The sequence below is a fragment of the Phodopus roborovskii genome, unplaced genomic scaffold (assembly GCF_943737965.1).
Source record: "Phodopus roborovskii unplaced genomic scaffold, PHOROB, whole genome shotgun sequence".
Lineage (NCBI taxonomy): Eukaryota > Metazoa > Chordata > Mammalia > Rodentia > Cricetidae > Phodopus > Phodopus roborovskii.
In genome coordinates this window covers 35,578,248-35,599,052 of record NW_026126540.1, presented here as the reverse complement: position 1 = coordinate 35,599,052, position 20,805 = coordinate 35,578,248, and the positions used below count along the sequence as shown (strand labels likewise).

The window sequence follows — 20,805 nt, the reverse complement described above, 5'->3', positions numbered from 1 at the left end:
AACTGGCAGGCATCACACAGCCAACCAACTAACCACCTACTTCAGCTGCCCAGTTCCTAGGACTGTAGACCTTTTTTTTTTTTTTTTCATATATATGGGTGTTTTGCATGCACTAATGTCATGTATGCATTCCTGGTGCCAGAGTAGGCCGGAAGAGAGCATTATATTCTCTAGACAGTTTTGATCTGCCATGTTGGGCCACTGGAAGAGCAGCCAGGACTCTTAACCACTAAACCATCTCTCCAGCCCCTCATTGACAATCTTGTCTTAATCCTGCTCAGCACAACATCATTTTTTTTTTTTTCCCTCCACATGCCTCTTAAATTAAATGCCCTCCATGGCTGTTTAGATATCATTTTCTGTGATTCTTGTGGTATATGTTCTGAATCTGTTGTAGGGCATTTCGTGACTATGTTGTAATAGTATTGCTTTTGCCCCTTAGACTTTATGGGAGTGGTTTCGGTTTGTTCTGTTGGTTGGCTGTGTCTGAGGGTGGGTGTTTGTTTATTTTATAAAATTACATTTATTTATAGTGTCTGTGTATGTCTTTGTCTTGGAACTGGAGTTGAAAGTAAGTTGCATGGTTGTGTGTGCTGGGAACCGACAGCACACACTCTTAACCCTCAGCACGCCAGTACATTTTTTAAAAAGCTGATTTAAAAAAAAAAAAAATCACTTAATAGCTTGGTGGTGGTGGTGGCACACACCTTTAATCCCAGCACTCGGGAGGCAGAAGCAGGCAGATCTCTGTGAGTTGGAGACCAGCCTGGTCTACAAGAGCTAATTCCAGGACAGGCTCCAAAACTACAGAGAAACCCTGTCTTTAAAATAAATAAATAAAAATCACTTAATGTGATTTTTCTGGTTGTCCTCACTGAGTATTATGGTAATGGAAATATTTGTTAATTCTGATAAGCACTTCTGTTTTATGTTGGACCCCCCTCTCCCCCATGAAGTGTCATTTCCATGGAGAACTGGGATTTAATCTCTTCCAGCCTTGCAGACCAGTTCCAGAACTTCTAAAGTACTCACAAATATTTGTCACATGAAGAATGACTTCAGATCCGTTAAGTCTTACTTGAATATTGTCAGTTCTCAAAAATAGATGCCATTTAATAATGTGTTTTTAGGAGACGTTTAACGCTAATAAAGTAGTTTTATAACTCGCTGTTAACAATTCCCATCCAGTCACATTATTTACATCTATGAGAACAGCTTGTTCTTCAGACAGGAAGCTATGCTTTGTATTTGCTTTCATATTTGTGTAAAGGATACCAGAGGACGGGCTGTGTACCTCTGTCCACTGGTTGTAATAATATAATAAAACACAGTTTTATGTTTTAATTTTTAAAATAAAAATTTATTTTTATTTTATGTGTATGGGTGTTTTGCCTCCATGTATGTCTGTACACCACATATATGCAAGGGCAGAGAGGCCAGAAGAAGGTGTAACTCCCCTGGACCTGGGGTTACAAACAGCCACCATTCAGGTGCTAAAGTTAGAACTCAGGCACTCCTGAAGAGTAGCCAGTGACCTCATGGCTGAGCCCCTGCCCTGTTTTAATTTTCAATGAATATTTTGCCTTGGTATCCTTTCTAGTCAATTCAAGGTGTAATCATCTGCATTCCACAGCTGGATAATAGTGAGAGCTTTTTATCAGAAGAAAAATAAAAGCCTGCAGGTTCTTCCCCTCCACCCTCACCCCACAGTGAGCTCGAACCCAAGATCTCACAAATGCTAGGCTGGTCCTCTCCCTCTAGATACTTAATAAAAAGTCTCTCTCAGACTGTCCCCATAAGGGCTTTTATGAGCATCTATCTGAATTACAGATACTCTCTTTTGGAATGCATTTCTTTACCCTACTTCTTCTGCAGGTTCTATTTTCATTGGGGATTTGTTTTATTTTATTTTTTGGTGGGGTAGGAGTGATTTGAGACAGGGTCTCACTTTGTAGCTCTGGCTGTCCTGGAACTCAGTTTGTAGACCAGGCTAGCCTCAAACTCCCAGAGATCTGCCTGTGTCTGCCTCCCCAGTGTTGGGATTAGAAATGTGCACTACCATGACCAACTGTAGATTTGTTTCTCAAGGTTTTTGAGTTTGGGGTTTTTTGTTGTTTTGTCTTTGTGGCTTTTAGAAAAATGTTCATCTTCCTTTTCTCTGTTTTCCAAATTAATGCTCCTTTAATTTTTTTACTAAACATATTTTTAGTTTATGTACACATACACACACAAATCTAAAACAAAAATGAGTACAAACTAACTTTAGGCTGGAGGGATAGCTCAGCAGCTAAGAGCGCTCACATGCTTCTCCAGAGGACTCAAGTTCAGTGCCCAACACCCACAGCAGGCAGCTCACAGCCGCCTCTCTAACTCCAGCTCCAAAGGATCATATGCCTCGTGGAACATGCATGCATGTGTGTGTGCATAGCAAGACACAAATCCATAATCAAAAATAAAATAAATCATTTTTAAAAGCCTTAGCCTCGGAGTTAAATGTTTAAAAGGAGCTCACACGTAGTGGCTTGTCAGTGGTAGCGTAAGCTCAGCACACTTAGCCACCAGCACTGGAAAAGAGGCTCACCAATGTGAACGAGGAGGAATCTTCTTCAGCTGGCTTCCTCTTGGTTGGGAGACTGAAGCTGTCCAATGTAAGATGGGTCTTGAGTGGGGTGTGGTTTTTATTTATTTATTTTGAATCAGGGTCTCACTGTATAGCATTGACTGGTGTGGAACTCATAGAAAACCACCAGCCCCTGAGTGCTGGGATTAAAGGTGTGTGCCACCACACCTGGCTTTAATGTAATTAGTCTGAACTAATACTCCTAATCCCATATGTGTACTCACACGGTCTGGCCAGCATGGGTGTGAGGTGGTCAGAGGATGAGCTAAGACTCCTATTCATGCACGTGTACTCGAAGCACAGGTGTGAGGTCTGGGAAATGGTTCTTTTCCACTGTGTAGGCCCCAAGTCTCAAACTCAGGTTGTCAGTGTTGGTCTTGGCTGTAAGTACCTATTATACTCACTGAGCCCTGTACTTTCAATACACAGCGAGCAAAAGAGCCTTACTACATTTCTAGTAGAAAGGTTTTCAGGTTTGTAGGATTAACTTAGGGTGTCACAGTCTGTGTAGCACTCCAGAGGGAGTTTGGGGTCATGCACCTCCACCTTACATATTTCCTGTGATTCATGAAGTCACTGATTGTCCCATTTCTCTTCCAGAACCCACCCACTTCCAGGGTTGGCCTTTTCCTTCCTACTCCTTATGCTTTTAAAGTCTGGGTCTTAGAAAATTCTCATCAAATAAACCGTAGTTGGTGTTCCTCTAAACATGGGTGGTGCTGTTTAGAAAACATTAAACAAGCGGAGGCTGCTGTCCCCTGCTGATGTTGAGTCTGTGCTTAAAATCTAGCAGATCTCATCTCCTTGAACACTGAGAGCTGGGTCTCTCATGGCCAAATCTGTCTTCCTCTCTCGCTACCCATTTGCATGTGCGCTGCCCAGCAAAGGTGAAGTACTCACTAAATGCATGTGTTCTGGAAACTGTCCCCAGACTCCAGAATATTTTGGCTATCTGGTTTTTGTTTCTTTCTTTTGTGTATCTTTTGAATATTATAGATTTGATCTACAATCAAATCTCTTTTAATTTGTAGACTTTTGTAACATAGTCTAAAATAAATTAAAATAAAATAAAATAGTAATGCTGATAAATTTTCTATTAGAATGTGTATATTTGTTTTACCTTAAATTGTTAAAAAGCAGAGTCGGGAGTCAGACTTTGGAGTCTTCATTCTGTTCCAGTGTCATTAAGGACTGAGACATAGTACAAACAGATTTTGCATTGTGGCATGGGGGACACACACTTCTCGTCTAACATGGGAGGAAAGGTCCTTGAAATAACCCTCACTCCTTTCAGTGCTCTGCAGTGGTTTCTCTTCTGGTTTTTAGGAAGGGAGGAGGGGTGGAGATGACCCCAATCTTTATTCTGTGCTCCCTGGAATTCACCAGTTAAGGCCTAATCAATTGAAGCTAGATTCTGGGGAACATGAGCTTACCCACCAGACATGGTCAGTACCACTTCCTCCTCTTACTCACTGCAAATTAGTGTCCTAACTCTGAGACTGTTGTATGCTATTTAACTTCCCCTCCTAAAAGAAATGGAGGCAATAGTGATGTCTAATTGAAGAGGAATATTGTGCTGGACATGGTGGTGCACGCCTGTAGTTCCAGCCAGCACTCAGGAGGCCAAGGCAGGAGGATCTCATTTCTAGACCAGCCTGAGCCACATTGCTAGACTGGCTCAAGCACACAAAAAAAGAGAAATGTTGTTAGGATTAGGCTGGAAATACGAAAACTCAGCACACCATTTTCAGGTCATAAGCATTTGGATGTTGGCATCCCTGTTGTTTCTGCTGTCACTGTTAAAATCCTTAGACCCACGTAGTAGAAATATAGAAAAAAAAAAAAAAACTGCCTTCAGGTTGTCCTCTGACCTTAATGCAAGCTGTGCGGCATATGAATGGCCGCACACACATGTGCATGTACGCATGTTCTCTCATACATATAACACAAGGAACCGGGCTGCTAAACACAATAGATTCCAGTCAGGTCAGTGAGATCCTACTGTAGCTGCTGTTGAAACATGGCCTGACCATAGCAGAGCAGATGCTGGGAAGGGTGAGACCTGAATGCTTCCTTGGTGCTGATGAGGGTGATAATGTGGTAGACCCACTCTGGAAATTGGTTAGGAAATTGTCATAGACTTAGACAAGTAACTAGCAATAATTACAAAAGGAACAAAGCATTGCATCTACAAATAGCTCTTACTCGATTGCCCATAGCAAAACCCAAATTGGTAGAATCAAATGTCAGTCAAGAGAATAAATGCAGTATATTCACACAGCATACTACACGTGAGTAAAAAAGGACAGATTACTGACATGCACTGATGAGAGTGAACCTCATTCTGCTGAGAGCAGAAAAGGCCAGATGTTAAAGACTATAGGGTGTACAACTGTCTAGATGACACTGGAACAGGCAAAGGAATTCAGAACAGGAGTTGTCCCTGGACGGAAGGAGACTTCTGGCTGAAAGGGGCCCAGAAGAACTTTCTGTTGAGATTAAGAACCTTCTGTGATTTACCAGGGATGTGGTAACAGGATGTGTATGTTTTGTGGTGTCTGCACACATGTGGAGACTGGGGAGTGGGTGTACCAGGTGTCTTGCCTGGCACCCTACCTCATTTCTCAGGACAGGATCTCTCTCTGAACCTAGAGTTGCAGGCAGTCAGCAAGCTTCAGAGGCCCCTGTCTCCACCCACTCAGGGGTTACAGGCCATGGGAGGCCACTCCCAGCTGCTCTTCATGCTTACACAGGAAATACTATCAACCATTAAGCCATCTCTCCAACCCTGCACTGAGCCCTAACTCGAGTTTCTTGGCCATTTGGATTTTTTCTTTGGGTCTGTGGCCAGTGTGTTTTTAATATGTGGTATTAAGCAGCCATTGAATTTTGTCGTGTTTTAAGGGATGTGTGATCACTTGGCAAAAAGATGAAGAGCTGGAGTTGTAGTCTAGGAGATCCTGGGTTCCAGGAGCAGCCCTGTGTCCCATTCTAATGAGAGGTGGTGGCCAGGGGAGAGGCTTTGGGCACGCGGCAGCAGGAATAAATGAGACATCTCTAACTTGCTTAGCTAGAGAACATAAAACTTTTGGGAAAGGTAAAATGTTTTTTTTAACGTACCTTGAAATCCTTTATTTATGTTCAGGAGTATTTGCCCTTACTCTGTTCTTTTCTGTTGAATTCCCATACACATTTCCTTTCCCGCAGCAAAAAGGTGAGCACATGGGCCCAGGCCATATAACTCATGTCAGCCTCGTTCCTGCAGGGAAGGACAGACACTAGAAAGACAGACTTTCTCTACATTTCCTTTGGTTTCATCAAAGTGTTTTAGACTTTGGAATTTGGGTGGCACCTCCTTGCAACCCCACTTACAGCTACTTGGATTAAATCCACCCTCAGTCCTGAATAGAATTTAGAGCACTTTAGTCAAATAATAATAAACCGCTGTCTATCCTTATGTAAATAATTACTTTTGTAAATATCTGTGCCTGAAGATTACTTTGAGGGGATGTTTGAAGTCCATCCTACTTCAAAGGCAGTTGGTATACTTTTTTTGGTGGGGGGGGGAGCGTGGGCGGTGGCACATGCCACAGTACTAGTGTAGAGGCCACAGGATGACTTAGAGGAGTTGGCTCTCTTTCCATGTAGGTCCTAAGGATCAAGTTGAGGTCACTAAACTTGGCAGTGAGTGCCTTTTCCAGCTAAGCCAGCCATCTTGCCTGCCAAGTTGTTAGTTTGTTTTGCTTGGAGGCAGGGTCTCAGGTAGCCCAGGCTGGCCCCAAATTTGATATTTAGTGACTTTGAACTTCTGACCCCCACCTTCACTTCCTAAGCACTGAGAATGCAGACATGCACCACCACACCCAGTTTCGTGCTGTGCTGGGGATGGAACCCAGGACTTCATGCCTGCTAGGCAAGCACTCTGCCAATTGAGCTGTCCCAGACTAATTCTTTACCTTTAGATTTGGAGCCACTCCTTGTCCAAAGAGTATAGGGGCTGACTTCCTGCCTGAGGCTGGACTGTGCATACTCCTGTGTCATTGCACACATTATACTAGGAAGGTAGAAAAGGAGACTACTGTTTTTCTTGGGACTGGGGGTGCTTGAAACAAAACCTTCCTTTGTGGCTCCGGCTGGCTTGAAACTCTCAGCTCTCCTGCTTTCGTCTGAGTGCCTGGCTCTTTCTCTTTGAAGTCAGTGATAACACAGCTGGGACTTTGGAGACTAAGTATGGCAGTCTCCAGGGCTGTTCTGTGATGTTATTTTAAGCTTTCTCTAGTGATGTGTTTTCCTCCAGCCTGTAAAGTGAAAATAAATGACTAATAGATGGCTAGTGTGTTCTGTCTGTTATAACGCGCCTGTCGTCGAGTCTGTCTAGCAAGCCAGTTATTTTCCTTTTCTCTGAAATTAAAGGCCAGTGTATTTTCTGACAGTGTAGGAATTTCTGTTCACCCAAAGTTTATATTGTCACTTAAAGCAAAGCAAAAATGTTGAAACAGGAAATTGATTATTTCAACTTAATTACTAAATTTCTCCAAAGCTCAAACCCAAGGTCACACCCACCCCCTCTGTACATTCTTAATAGTTGAAGTATCATTAAAACTCAAGTGTTGGCGGTGTGGGTCTTCCTATTTTACCCTGATATGTAATGTTAATGACAGCATATCTCGTCCCCTGTCTGTGGCCAGCTTGAAGGGTCACAGCTTGCTAAGGAGTGAGTGCTGCCTGCTGATACTCATACCATGTGTGGTCCCATCTGGAATGTTCAAGGCTGGGCTGCACACCTGAGACATTGGTCTTATCACCTGCATGCTGTTCACTGTGGGAAGCTGGCACTCAAGCCACGGCTTCAGGCGATTAGATCCGGATCTATCTAGAGCCACCCAGCTAAACCCTCACCCTAGATTCCTAACCATCAGATGCCATGTGAGATAAAAATGAGTATTATCTACCCTGCGGATTTGCGCAGGGCTGGGGGGGGCTGTTTGTTATGCAGCAACAGATAACCAGGACATGTCCCCCTAAAAGCTATTTTCATTATTTAAGTTTTAGCGTTTGGTTTGCTTCTTACTGCTATTTACAGCAAATGTGTAGCCCATTTTCTAGGTGTTTGGGATCATAAATACAGCCTTCATGTTGACCTTTTCTGTGTTTGGCCCTGTGGTGGAATTGCTGTGTGACTAGAGCCTTTTAGAAGTGCAGCCATGGCTCCTTGTCATTTACAGGTGAAGCCATCTGTGTGGATTGTAATTACTGTGCAGGTGACTATGGAATTACTCCCAAGGACTCGGGGAGAAAGCAGACAGCCTAACAGCTGCTTTCTGTCTGAGGCCTTAGCAGAGAAGCTTTTATTACTCAGGACTCTGATGCTTATTAATTATATGGGATAATCACTGTGTGGGTTTTTAAAAGTCGTGTTTTTAGGATTAGTTAACTCTATACTCAAACCTGACAGACAGCCTCTCAGCAGAACTGATGTCAAGGTCACCAGTTGTTTCCCTGGCCAGAGGAGACACTGGAGCTTCTCCCAGCCCATTTTCTCCACGGTGTTTGGAAAAGACCATTAAAATAAATTTTTAAAAAACCTCCAGCTTATCCTATTTCTTTTGCCATACGAAACCAGTCAGTGACTATAGTCGTCCATTTACCACACTAATGATGTAACCATAGTCACTATAGGAAGTGTGACCAGGGCAGGAGCTGTAGGAGACTCTAGGTTAAGTTTAAATCCTCAGGGTGAGAGGAAAGAGAAAGAAGAAAGAAAAAGGGAAGGCCATGTGATGTCTCATGCCTGTAAACCCAGCCAGAATTCAAGCCAGCTTCCTCTCCAGCTAAGGACTTCCATATAGCAGTACACATGGGGATGTTTGAAAAGAAAGGGCATTTTCAATTTAAGTAAATTTCTGTTTCTACTGTGAAAATATCATCGAACAACTCCAGTCAGTGGTGACAGATGGCTTGTTTGTTTTGGACAGGATCTTGCGGTATGGCCCAAACTGACCTCCAATTCAGGGTCTCCCCATCTCAGCCTCAGATCAGGGTTGTAGGATGTGACACCACATCCAGCCTCTGGGTTTTCTTAATAGTTTGCTTGTTGTTGCTTTTGCTTTTTGTTGTTTTTGAGACAGGGTCGCAAAATGTTGCTCATGCTGGCCTCAAACTCACAGAGAGTTGGCCTGTCTTGGCCTCCTGAGAGCTGGGTTTAAAAGTGTGTGCCACCATGCCTAGCCTCCATAAAAACTGTTAATGCCACCCTGTTTACCTACATGTAGTACTTGTTGCTGATATCATGTAATTCTTAAAGCTGTCCTGAACAGAGGTAACACAAGAAGGAAAGTATCTTTCCAACATTTGTTGATCCTTAGATGTCTGTTCGCCAAGGGGAACAGAAAAGACTAAGGAAGGTAGAGACTGATCAGAGTTGAAAAGCGGGTAGAATTTGATGGCAGGCAGAAGGGATTTCTGTCTTCGGCTGTTATGCAAGCCTTCCCTCTCTTGACCCATCAACAGTGGAGTCAAGTTCTATCTGAACAGGTCACAAGGGGTCCTGGATTCTCCTGTGTTCATACTTGCATCTTTTGCATACCTGCTGGTACCTTGTTTGCCTCTAAGTATATAAACCCATAAAGTCATGATGCTTAATACTTTAACAGAAGAAAGATAAGATAAACCTGAAGGTAACACAGACAGACATATTCGGGGGCAGTGAGCCTGCCACTTCAAGACAGGGACTTGGGAGGCAGGCTGGCGGGGTTTAAGTCCCGATCCTGACCTGACAGTTGGCTAGCTGAGTAACTAGCCTCTTTGTAATGGTTTTCTCATCGACAAAATGGAGATGATTAGTGTTACTTTATAGGGCTGTAAAAGTACCCAAGTTAATATGGCCGTACCTGCTCTGGATAATGTCTAATACTGGGCCAGCTCTCTGTAACCATCACACACTGTTCCATCTTCTGAAGTTGCCTGCTTTTTGTGGATCCACCTGATTTGTAGTGAGATTTACACCAATGCTACCACACTTGATATGTAGGTACTGCTTGTAGCATATTCCTCACATTAATGGTTTTGTTTTGTTTTCTTATTCTCAGGCCCAACACAGAGATACGTTCATTGAAGAACGCTATGGAAAATATAACATCAGTGATCCTCTAATGGCTCTTCAGAGAGATTTCGAAACACTAAAGGAAAAAAATGATAGCGAGAAGCAGCCGGTGTGCACGAACCCCCTCTCCATCCTTAAGGTGGTGATGAAGCAATGCAGGGATATGCAGGAGCGAATGCTGTCCCAGCTGGCTGCCGCCGAGAGCAGGCACCGAAAGGTAGGCTCACCCAGAGGCAGGTACTTCCGGAAATCCTCAGAGAGCTCAGTAAATAATGCTTCCTGTTCTGTCAGCCACCAGTGTTCATGGGACTCTGATGGGGCAGAGGACCTCGTGGGTATCAAAAGTCCTTTAGTTACACAGGAGCCAAGAGAACACAAAGGCAGTACAGATTATTGCACAGGTTCAGTTGAGGGATCAGGCCAAACATTCCTTCTTGGTATGTCATTCCAGGACACTTGGTGCATTTCATTTTTCCAGATCCCAATCTTCCTAACGTTGGCAACAAGCGAGTGTTTAACCAAGCCTGTAGCTGAACAGAGCGTTCTCTGTTTGCTTACGTAAGTGATAAATAAAGAGATTAACAGGTATTTAGGGAAGAGAAAGTATAAATCTACCTGATTGCATGTAGATTGTCTCCATTCATGCAAATTTTGTGTTTTATTACATGCTTATGAAGCCATAAACAGTCCTAGGATGGCTTGCTTTTAAGTTTTTCCTATAGTGGAGTGGGGGTGGGAGCCAGGCTTTCTGGTTCTGTCTGATAGCTCCTAAGGAAAAAGGGCAAGCCTGTGCTCCCTGCGAATTCTTGTGTGTGAACAGTCGTTTCTCAGCTTGTCATTTACTGCTCAGTTTTGGGCTGCAGACGACGTTTGGCAAGAATCTGCATTTTAAAAAAAACTTCCAGTTTAGATTTGGACCTATAAGATAGGCATCAAGAGCTTTTTGTAGGAGACATTTTAACCAAAATAATGAGGTCAGCAGCTCTAAACTTAGTAGACATTAGTTTGTTCCCATGGTTATCTCCACGAGAGCTCTATGCTAAAGCCACATCTGGTGAGTTGTCTGTAGGCTGGGTCTTCTTGGCTGTCAGCCTTTGTTTCTCTTCATTGAGTACAAAGGATGGGTCCTTAGTCATGGGTAGGCCACAGATGTCTGACAAGGTCCCTGAAATACATAAAATGTCAGAAGCATGTGCATTTTTTGGAAGTTTTTTTTTTTTTTTTTTTACTTTTAGTCAAATTCCAAAAGATGCCTAAGACCTCAAAGAGTCCAACCAAGAACGCATCATATAGAATATTCGTGGAAGTGTGTTGAAATGTAGCCTAAGTATGGGCTTTCACGTGAACCAAAAAAATCTTTACCGGATCCTTGAGTGGTAGGCAGGCCTTATTCCCACTCCATACAGGAAGTAATTGAGCTGTGCTGAATGGTGTAGGGGTTGTGAAAGGTATAGTATAGTTCGCTGGTTTGCCTGACTGAAAAGAAAAAGTTAAAAACAATTGAAAATTCCTTGGTATACTGTTTCAAATGTAAAATGAAGGTTATATCACCATGCCCAACAAAGTTATCTGTCCGCTCTTGGGTGTGTTACCTAAGTAGGGCACTAAATTTGTCAGAAGTCAGTTAGTACTTAGAGGTCTGTAATTAGAGTAAGCTTATAGTCCAGTCTGAATTTGCTGAAGATTCCCAGTGTCTGTCTACCTTTCACTGTGGTGTGGCTATTAACTAACCCCTTCACCTCTGGGAAAGATTAGGATCTGAACAACAGGTGATGGATGCATGGGGTCACACTGCTTGTGATGGAAAGAGACTTCCTAGTCACATCTTCCCCTTGCCCAGCCCCCAGCACGCAAAGATAGCTTTATCTTTGTTTTGAAACATGGATTTGTGGATTCATGGAGCTCCTGTTAGACTTGAACTCACTGTGTAGGTAAAGATGACCTTTCAACTGTACCTCCCAAGCACTGAGATTCCCCAGTTTAAGGAAGAGTCTTTATCTGATCTTCTGAAAACTCACTCTGAGCCAGCCTGCCACAAGCTCCTTCCTGCTGCTTCCAGGTTCCTGCTCTGTAGGCCCCTGAGGGTAAAATGGCTCCCTCCACCTTACTGAAGACAGCCTCTCCTCAAACTCTTTCCCACTTCAGAGTGTTATTAAACCTACTTGTCCGAGCCTGGAGAGTGAAGAACGCTGCTGCTCTTCCAAAGGGCCCAGGTTCAGTCACTAACACACCCACATCAGACAGCCACGCTCATGGGGTGCACACTCCCACATAAATAAGTAAATCTAAATATCTCGCTCCCCTACTAAAACCTCTCCTGTCTCTGAGACTTTGTAGTTTCTTCCATTCCTTTTTGTAATTTTAAAGGGCTCTCAAAAGAGAAGGTAGGTAAAACATGGCTACCTAAAAAGGTTTAACCAAAAGCCCTTCTATTAAATTTTAAAACTAGTTGTTGTTTTTTAAAGTTCAGAAGCTAATGTGTTTCATTTTCATTTTAAAGTATTTATTTTTGAAGCCAGATCTCACTGTATAGCTCTGGCTGGCTTGGGACTCACTGTATAGACCAGACTGGCTTCACAGTCGTAGAGATCCTCCTGCCTCTGCTTTCTGAATAAATAGTGAGATTATGGTCATGTGCCACTATGCTTGGTTTTTTTTTTTTTTTTTTTTCCATTTTAAAATGGGATCTATGTCATAGGAATTTTTCTTCATTCAAAAAACAAAATGTTTTGTTGTTGTTTGTTTTTCAAGACAGGGTTTCACTGTGTAGCTTAACTCTGGCTATCCTGGAACTCACTAGGTAGACTAGGCTAGCCTCGAACTTGAAGATCCACCTGCTTCTGCCTCCCAAGTGCTGGGATTAAAGGAGTGTGCCACAAGCACCTGGCCCATTCCTAAACATTTTGGTGAGAGGAAATCATGAGAAATGGCTGTTAAGGTAGCTGACAGAGCTGAGCCGCCTCTGAAGAAGCTACTGAGTAATACATTCCCATCTAGAATATTGTGAGTTTGGGCAAAATTACATGGGAAGTGTCCCTTTATGCTTGTATTTTCCTTGAAACTGGTTTAGATCCTTTAGCACCAGGATAAATGCCAAACCATTAAAAGTTTTGTGGAAAAAAAATCACCAGTTAGGATCCCAATAATTGAGTCTTCTGCACATAGGATAAAGCAGGAGTCTTCCCTGTTTTTTCTAGATATACAAACATAGGTATTATTAGTTAAGTAAGGAACAGGACAGCCCACTTGAGATTTCAATGATAGTATTGAGAGGAACACCTCAGCCTTGTACAGAAACACACACACACACACATACACCAGTAGGTCCCTAGTCATACCAAACTGCATATGATTTCCCAGACTTCTGCTAGTTCTCAAAACCTTGTCAACCACCATAGCTAATTAGTTGCTCTCTTGTCTCTGTTTGCATTCTTCTGCACATACTTTAGCAAAGTAAATATCTTGTTTGCTAGCACATAGCTTACATGTCTTTCACCCTGCTAGACAGCATGCTCCTTGACAGCCCTGGCTGGATTTCATTTGTTTATTTAATCTGGAACCCTCAAGTGTTGAGTGGTATAATTGTGATTACTTGGCATTTGAAGTGAATGTTTTAAAATCCTTTACAGGTAATCCTTGACCTTGAAGAAGAAAGACAGAGGCATGCACAGGACACCGCTGAAGGAGATGATGTCACCTACATGTTGGAGAAGGAGAGGGAGAGACTGACGCAGCAGGTAATTCAGGAAGAAAGACCGTGATGGCACTTGCCTAGAGTGACATTCTTAGGTTCATTGTCAGTGTGCCAAGTTACATTATCAGTCTTAAAAAAAAAAAAAATAGAATGTTCCATGTCTATTTCCAAAGCCTTCTTTTTAATTTCTTGGGGGTCGGGGAGATGGCTTAGTGGTTAAGGATACACGATGCTTTTGTAGAGGACCCAAGTTTGGTTCCCCACGTCCACATCAGATGACTTACCACTCCCTATTGCCTCCTCTAGTCTCAGTGACACATGCACTCACATACACTTAGCTCCCTACATACACCCACAAATACATAAATTTTAAAGATAAAACAAACGTAGATCACTCCATCATTTATAGCACATACTTTAGAGGTCTCTGATTTTCAAGATTTTTTGTTGTTTTTTCACAATCTACAGTACAGTGTGGCCTGTCACAATCCAATTGGCCTGAAGCAGGAAACACAACAACCCTTTATTCCTATATTCCTGGTGTTTTCAGTCTCTTAGACAAGGACTTACTATGTAGATCAGGCTAGCCTTGAACTCACACTTTTTTTTTTTTTAAGTATGATTATGGCTTACCAAATTGATTTCCCCATCCATTAATATATCTCATTTTGGAAATCTCTGATTAGAAAGGTTCAGTTCACCCTGTTCCCTCTCATTCCGAGTCTGTGTGATAATGTTAAACAGTAAGATAAACTAAGTTTGTGTAGATCCAAGGATGGTGGTGCATTTCCCTAATCCTAGCATCCAAAGCATGTCTCAGAGTAAGACCACGTCTAATGAAAACAGCAACAAATGGAAGATTTAAGTGCAGCTACTTAAGTTTGTTCTTTTTTTGTTATTTTTTTTTAGATCAGAGAAAATGATTGCTGGAACTTAAAGTTTGATTTTCAGCGGCATCCATCCCCAGATCTAGCTTACATAGTGTTCTGTTATTTGTTTTGGCTTATTCTATGTTTTTTCCACATACCTAAAACACAGTGGTGCATCATATTCCTGCTGTTCACCCCGAGGCAGTTAGGAACTCAAATGCCTCCCAAGTCATCAAGAAAAGATTAAATCATAGTATGTGGGGGTTCTGTGTGGGATGTTTTCATACTTCAAAAATACTAATTAACCTGGGCACCGTGGCATTCCTGCTAATACCGTGCACCAGAGACACTCCACATGACCATAAAATTTTCAGTGCATCCTTTTGTTTTCCTCCTCTAATCAAGATGTGTGGTGGCATTTTTTTTTTTTTTTTTTTTTTTTTTTTTTCTAGTTGGAATTTGAAAAGTCCCAAGTGAAAAAGTTTGAGAAAGAACAGAAGAAACTGTCCAGTCAGTTGGAAGAGGAGCGCTCCCGCCACAAGCAGCTCTCGTCCATGCTGGTGCTTGAGTGCAAGAAGGCCACCAGCAAGGCAGCCGAGGAGGGCCAGAAGGCCGGAGAGCTGAGCCTGAAGCTGGAGAAGGAGAAGGGCCGGGTGAGTAAACTGGAGGAGGAGTTGGCCGCTGAGAGGAAGCGAGGCCTGCAGACAGAGGCCCAGGTGGAGAAGCAGTTGTCTGAGTTTGATATCGAGAGGGAACAGCTGAGAGCCAAACTGAACCGCGAGGAGAACCGGACTAGAGCCCTGAAGGAGGAGATGGAAACCCTGAAGAAGTTTGTCAGAGACCTGGAGGCTGCCCAGCGGCCCAGCGGCGCTGGTGAGCAGCGCAGAGAGCCAGCGACCACATCCAGAGGCACAGCCACAGAGCCCCCCGAGCTAGTGTCCGTGCTCTGCCAAACAGAGAGTGTCCAGATGGAAAGAGGCCACGGGAGCATCGTAACCAAGCTGACAGACACTGCTCTTCCCTGTCCTACCACTCCTGCTTCCTCATATGCAAAAGCCAATGGCCACTGTGACCCAGAAATCCCGACAGCCAGAGAGCTGGCCTCGGGCAGCGGCACAGAAAACCAAGGGTCTCCACGAGAGAAACCTGTGGCATCGGCCCAGGAGAAAGCAATGGAGAATGGTGGGTGTCCTGTAGGAACTGAGACTCCAGTTACAATGCCAAGTCACCTCCCTTCCAGTGGCAGTTCACTGTCTCCCAGCAGCACTGCCTCCTCCTCTCTGACGTCATCTCCCTGCTCTTCACCAGTTCTAACCAAGCGTCTCTTGGGGTCATCAGTCAGCAGCCCCGGCTACCAGTCCTCCTACCAAGTAGGGATCAACCAGCGCTTCCACGCGGCTCGGCACAAATTTCAGTCCCAAGCTGATCAAGACCAGCAAGCCAGTGGTCTCCAGAGCCCTCCGTCCAGGGACCTGTCCCCTACCCTTTTAGACAACTCCGCTGCCAAGCAGCTGGCCCGTAATACAGTCACACAGGTGCTCTCCAGATTCACTAACCAAGGGCCAATCAAGCCAGTCTCTCCCAACAGCTCTCCCTTCGGTACAGACTACCGAAATCTGGCCAGCACTGCCAACCCAAGAGGTGACACCAGTCATTCACCTACTCCTGGGAAAGTGTCCAGCCCTCTGAGCCCCCTATCTCCAGGAATCAAGTCCCCAACCATACCCAGAGCTGAGAGAGGAAACCCTCCACCAATCCCACCCAAAAAACCTGGCCTCACCCCATCCCAATCTACCACTCCAGTGACCAAAACTCATTCCCAGGCATCATCCTTGACCAGCACAGAAGATCTTGCCAGCAACTGCTCTCCTGGTGCTGTGGTGGCCAACGGCAAGGACGTTGAGATACTTTTGCCTACCAGCAGCTAGTCCCTAGGACTGAGTCTCCACACTTGACATTCCATCAGATGTCATCCAAGAGCTCAGAGTTAAACCTTGGAGTCAGATCATATTATTTATTTTGATAGTAGCTACAGCCATCTGTATAATACATTCAGTGTGTTTACCTTTTTGTATTTTTTTTTTTTTTTAGTAGAAACTGAGTCCTTTGGGATTTTATGACTCACCTCTTTGTACTAGCTAGAAGGGGACCCCATAGACATCTCAAGCTCAGCAGTCACCAGCATGTTGTGGTGGAGAAAGCTAATTGGCGGTGATCTGCTGTCAATTTGGGAGCTAGAATTACTCAGCACTCATTTCAAATTATGCAGAAGCGACTCGTGCAGATTTTTATCCCAGATGAACATGCTTTAAAAGTGCCTGAAATAAGACTGCCACATGAATGTGATTCTGCGGCAGAGCCGAAAGACAGAGCATTTATTGCAGAAAATGAGATCCTCTGAATCTGAATGTCAAAAGCCAACACTGCTTTTAACCCTCTACGACCGTTCAATACCAGCTTTGTGTTCCGAAACGAGGTTTGCATAAGTGGAGTGGAAATCCTCCTAACGGGGCATGATCTCTGCCCGGCTGAGCCTTGCGCTTCATTAAGCCTTTGAGAAACCCTCCCGAGCACTAAGCAGTTAGGGTGCTGATTTTCTTGTACTCTTGAAAACTTAAGTCATTCTCAGTTTCCTGCATCATTTCTTGAATAGCGTGAAATCACATCTCCATTCCAAACCACCTTCAAGCATTGACTGTTGGGAACTTCTGATTCTGGTTGCTTTTACTTGAATAGGAAATGACATAATGAGCTCTTTATTCTGTAATCAAAAAGCAATAACTTAAACGTCACTCTTTGTAATACTGTAAGTCAGAATTATATAGGTTTTACCAAATTGTTACATTTATTCTCCATGCTGCCAGCACGTGTAACTGTGGAAGCAAACTAACTTCTGCCCAAATGGAAGTATACATATATCTGAATAGTTACATGCCCCTTCACATGTTCCGTACTCACACACTTAAGCACATAAATATTAGTGTGATTGTATCTTTGGAGTTTGCAGTATAGTGTAAAGGACAAGTAGAATTGCATGTTAAGATTACCTACCAAAGCAACTACATGTGGCTTGGAGCCAGTCAGTCAACAGAGGAATTCCTTCATGTGGGACAGTCCCAACTGAAGCCCAAATCGTCAGCATCATAGAAAGGCACAACTAAACTAACTAGCCCTCAACTGGTCATGTAAATGAGTGAAACCACTTGCTTGGAGTAGAGGGAGATGTAGCAAACCACAGTGTCACAGCCCCATGTAATAAAGCCACTGCTTTGAGCCCCAGCTGCTGGCATGCAAAAATTCACATCAAAATTACCAGTTCTCCAAACTTTAGTGGAATTCAGATTTCCACAAGAAGATTTCACTCAAAATATTTCCATTTTTTAAATACCAGAAACTGATTTGAAATGTTTTTCAACACTGCTGATTATACAAACTTGGCTGTCGCTGACTTTAGCTTGTCAGCTACCAAGCTGCAACCTCTTTCATCCTAGAACTTGTGCTGTTTCCTTCGTAGTGATTTTGTATAGACAGAAGCCTCCCTCCAGGCTTCTCTGCTGTCCACTACATCTGACCAAGTCCACAGAACAGAACAGACTCCCTCTTGGCAAGCAGAACTCTAGACACCAGTTATACAGTTTTGTATCCAGAGTGGGAGAGAGGAAGGCCTTGGTGTCTTTACATACATTCTCCAAGCCAGCATCTATCCAGAAGCCCCTGACCTGCTGTAACCTTTTACTGGAAAGGGGAATGAGTGATATAGGGAACACGTGATCTATGTGTTTGAAAAGCCAAAGGATTCAGTGGACCCATCCAGGTTAGATATTGCACAAGGAATTAGACATTGGTTTTCTTGAAAAGCACATAGCTGGGAAAAGTCTTCCCAGAAATGTAGTTGTTGATAGCTTTTAATTCTATTTTTATTAACCCATTGAGTTAATGGGCGAGAGGCAAGTGGTGAAAATCAGCGGACAAGTCAACAGTGGCGTATACTGTTGACTTCAGCTTATCTTTTGAATGATTAAGGTAAATGCATGACAAGCGAGAGTGCTGCTGAAGCCCTAGGGTGTCTGCCAAAACGATGGAGGCACGTGAAACTTCCCCAAGCAATCCAGCGTTGAATTTATTCCTATTGCGGAGCCAAAACGGAGCAGTGATGGTCAAAACATGAGACTCCAATGCCAGAATGTCTTTACCTCTCTTGCTTTAAACGGTAATCTTAAAAATTGCATTGTACTCTTCCTCTGTGTGAAGATAGAGATATATATAGAGAGAAATGCTATAAGGAAGTTTGTTTCTTAGGAGGTGCACTGAACAATATTTCTTTTACAGTGTAACATGGGGGTGGGGATATGCAAAAGAAATGTGTATTTTTGCTAGTTGCCTATCTTCTGAGATAATAAGCACAATCCTGAAATGGATCCAGTAATGCAGTTAGATGTTATAGATTAGTATTTAAGTTTGCAGTAGGGTGTGTGTGTGTGTGTGTGTGTGTGTGTGTGTGTGTGTGTGTGTGTGTAAAAGTTCTAGGATTCACAATTTGGGTATTAGCCCATGTCAGAAAAACTGTTACTGGTCAACAGATTCTAATGATGTGCAAGGTGTAACATAAGCATTAACTAGTTATTAACATTTGTAAAGCCAAATGTACCATGCAGAAGTCTTCATTTTTTATAGCAGACTACTACATTAAAACAAATTAAATCTACTATCTGGGGAGAAAAGTCTTGTCTACAAAATGAAGAGTGTTGTGCAGTCCGGGCCTGTTTTATTAGGAAGGGGGTGGATGTTGTAAGAAACACATGAGCATGTATTTGAAAAACCAAAGGACTCAATGGATGCATCCATGTCAGAACTCATGAAAAATTGCCCAACGTGGTGGCACATGCCCTTAATTCCAGCACAGAGGCAGGTGGAGCTCTCTGAGTTCAAATCCAGCCTGGTCTACAAAGTAAGTTCTGGGATAGCCAGAGCTGTAACAGAGAAACCCTGTCTCCAAAAAAAGAAAGAAAGGAAAAAAAAAACAGAACTCAAAAGATTAGACATTAGTTCTCTTGTGAAGCATAGAGCCGGGGAAAATAATTTTCCAGTTATCTAATCTTTAATAATTTTTATTATAACATTTTTAATCATTGAGAAGTACATACATACATACATACAATGTATTTTGGTATCTTTGCCCTCAGCCATTCCCCTAATTACTCCCAGATCCACCCCACCCCTGTCATTATCTTGTTTTTAGGTTTGAATTTATGCTATCCATAAATATGCAGGCGTATAGGGCCATCCACTGGAGCATGGTCTACCTGCCAGAGGCCACACCTCTAAGAAAAACTGTTACTCCCCCTCTGGTAGCCATCAGCCCCAGTAACTACTCAGCTGAGGTGGGAACATGAGAGCCCATAGTGGATTGGCTTGATGTTGTGCAGGCAGCCATGGCTACTGTGACTTTATGAGTGCATTGGGCATGCCATGTCTGGAAGACACTTGTCCCCCATCTTCCCCTCCTCTGGCTCTTAGAATCTTTCCTCTTGTGTGATGTCCCCTGAGCCTTGTGAGACGGTATGCTACACTTGCTCTGTTAGTGGGTAATTCTCTGCTTGGATTTATTCTCTGCACTTTAACCACTTGTGAATTGCTGTGATAACCACTGAGCCCTACAGAAAGAAACTTCCCCAATACAGACTGAGCTGCACTAATCTGTGTATAAAGATACGAGATTAGACAGCAGGTTGCTCTTCTGTCCACTTAGCAAAACAATGGGAATTTCACCCCTTCAGCCTGTGAGCTCCCAGGCCATGGGTTCTTGGCCAGATTTACGGTACCTTGCATGCATTTCTTCCTATGAGGCAGGCCTTAAATCAATCAGAAAGCAATAGTTAAAACTGCTATGGTATTTTTGCCACTATTGTACCCATGGGCATATCTTGCCAGACCAGTTAGTTACTAACAACTTTTCAACCATTTTAGGGCTCGGAACCTTTCAGAAAGCTTAGAAAACTATATGTTGTATTCCCAGAAAGATAGATATGCCTATGTGCAAAATTTGGTTGATGGCTTCACTGGAACCAGACCAAAAGCCACCAGTGACTCATGTATTCCAGCTTTAATGCCTGATCTTGTTCTACTCTCTCATTTCACAAATGACTAATGCTTAAAGTTTACTAGTCCATGCCTTTGCTGCTGCTCTGTGTTTGCAATTGTAAGTTGTAGCCAGACAAAAGTACTTGAGAATCCTTTGATGTACAAAAGATGTTAAACAGTGTGGATGTTTACATATCTTAAGTAAGCTCATTAGTGATCCATTCAACAAACACTAGCTATATCCAGTTTCCCATGACTGCTGCCGTGTGTGTGTGTGTGTGTGTGTGTGTGTGTGTGTGTGTGTGTGTGTGTTGTGTGTGTGTGTGTGTGTGTGTGTGTGAGGGGGGTGGAATTTAGGTGGGCCTTAACACAACTTCCATCGTCTTGAGATGCTGACTTTAGAATAGGGGGGTTGGGCTACGGGTGGGATTGTGGAGGC

General features: G+C 43.2%; 1 protein-coding gene across 1 annotated transcript in view; it reads left to right on the top strand.

Annotated features, from left to right (window-relative positions):
• Positions 1-18,988, top strand: part of Cttnbp2nl (CTTNBP2 N-terminal like) — a 47,434-nt gene extending 28,446 nt beyond the window's left edge. Inside the window, exons 4-6 of the mRNA XM_051199406.1 lie at positions 9,709-9,939; positions 13,352-13,459; positions 14,738-18,988. Coding sequence (XP_051055363.1) covers positions 9,709-9,939; positions 13,352-13,459; positions 14,738-16,213 — 1,815 coding nt within the window. The 3' untranslated portion in view covers positions 16,214-18,988. The remainder of the gene's footprint in view (positions 1-9,708; positions 9,940-13,351; positions 13,460-14,737) is intronic.
• The last annotated feature ends 1,817 nt before the right edge of the window (positions 18,989-20,805 follow it).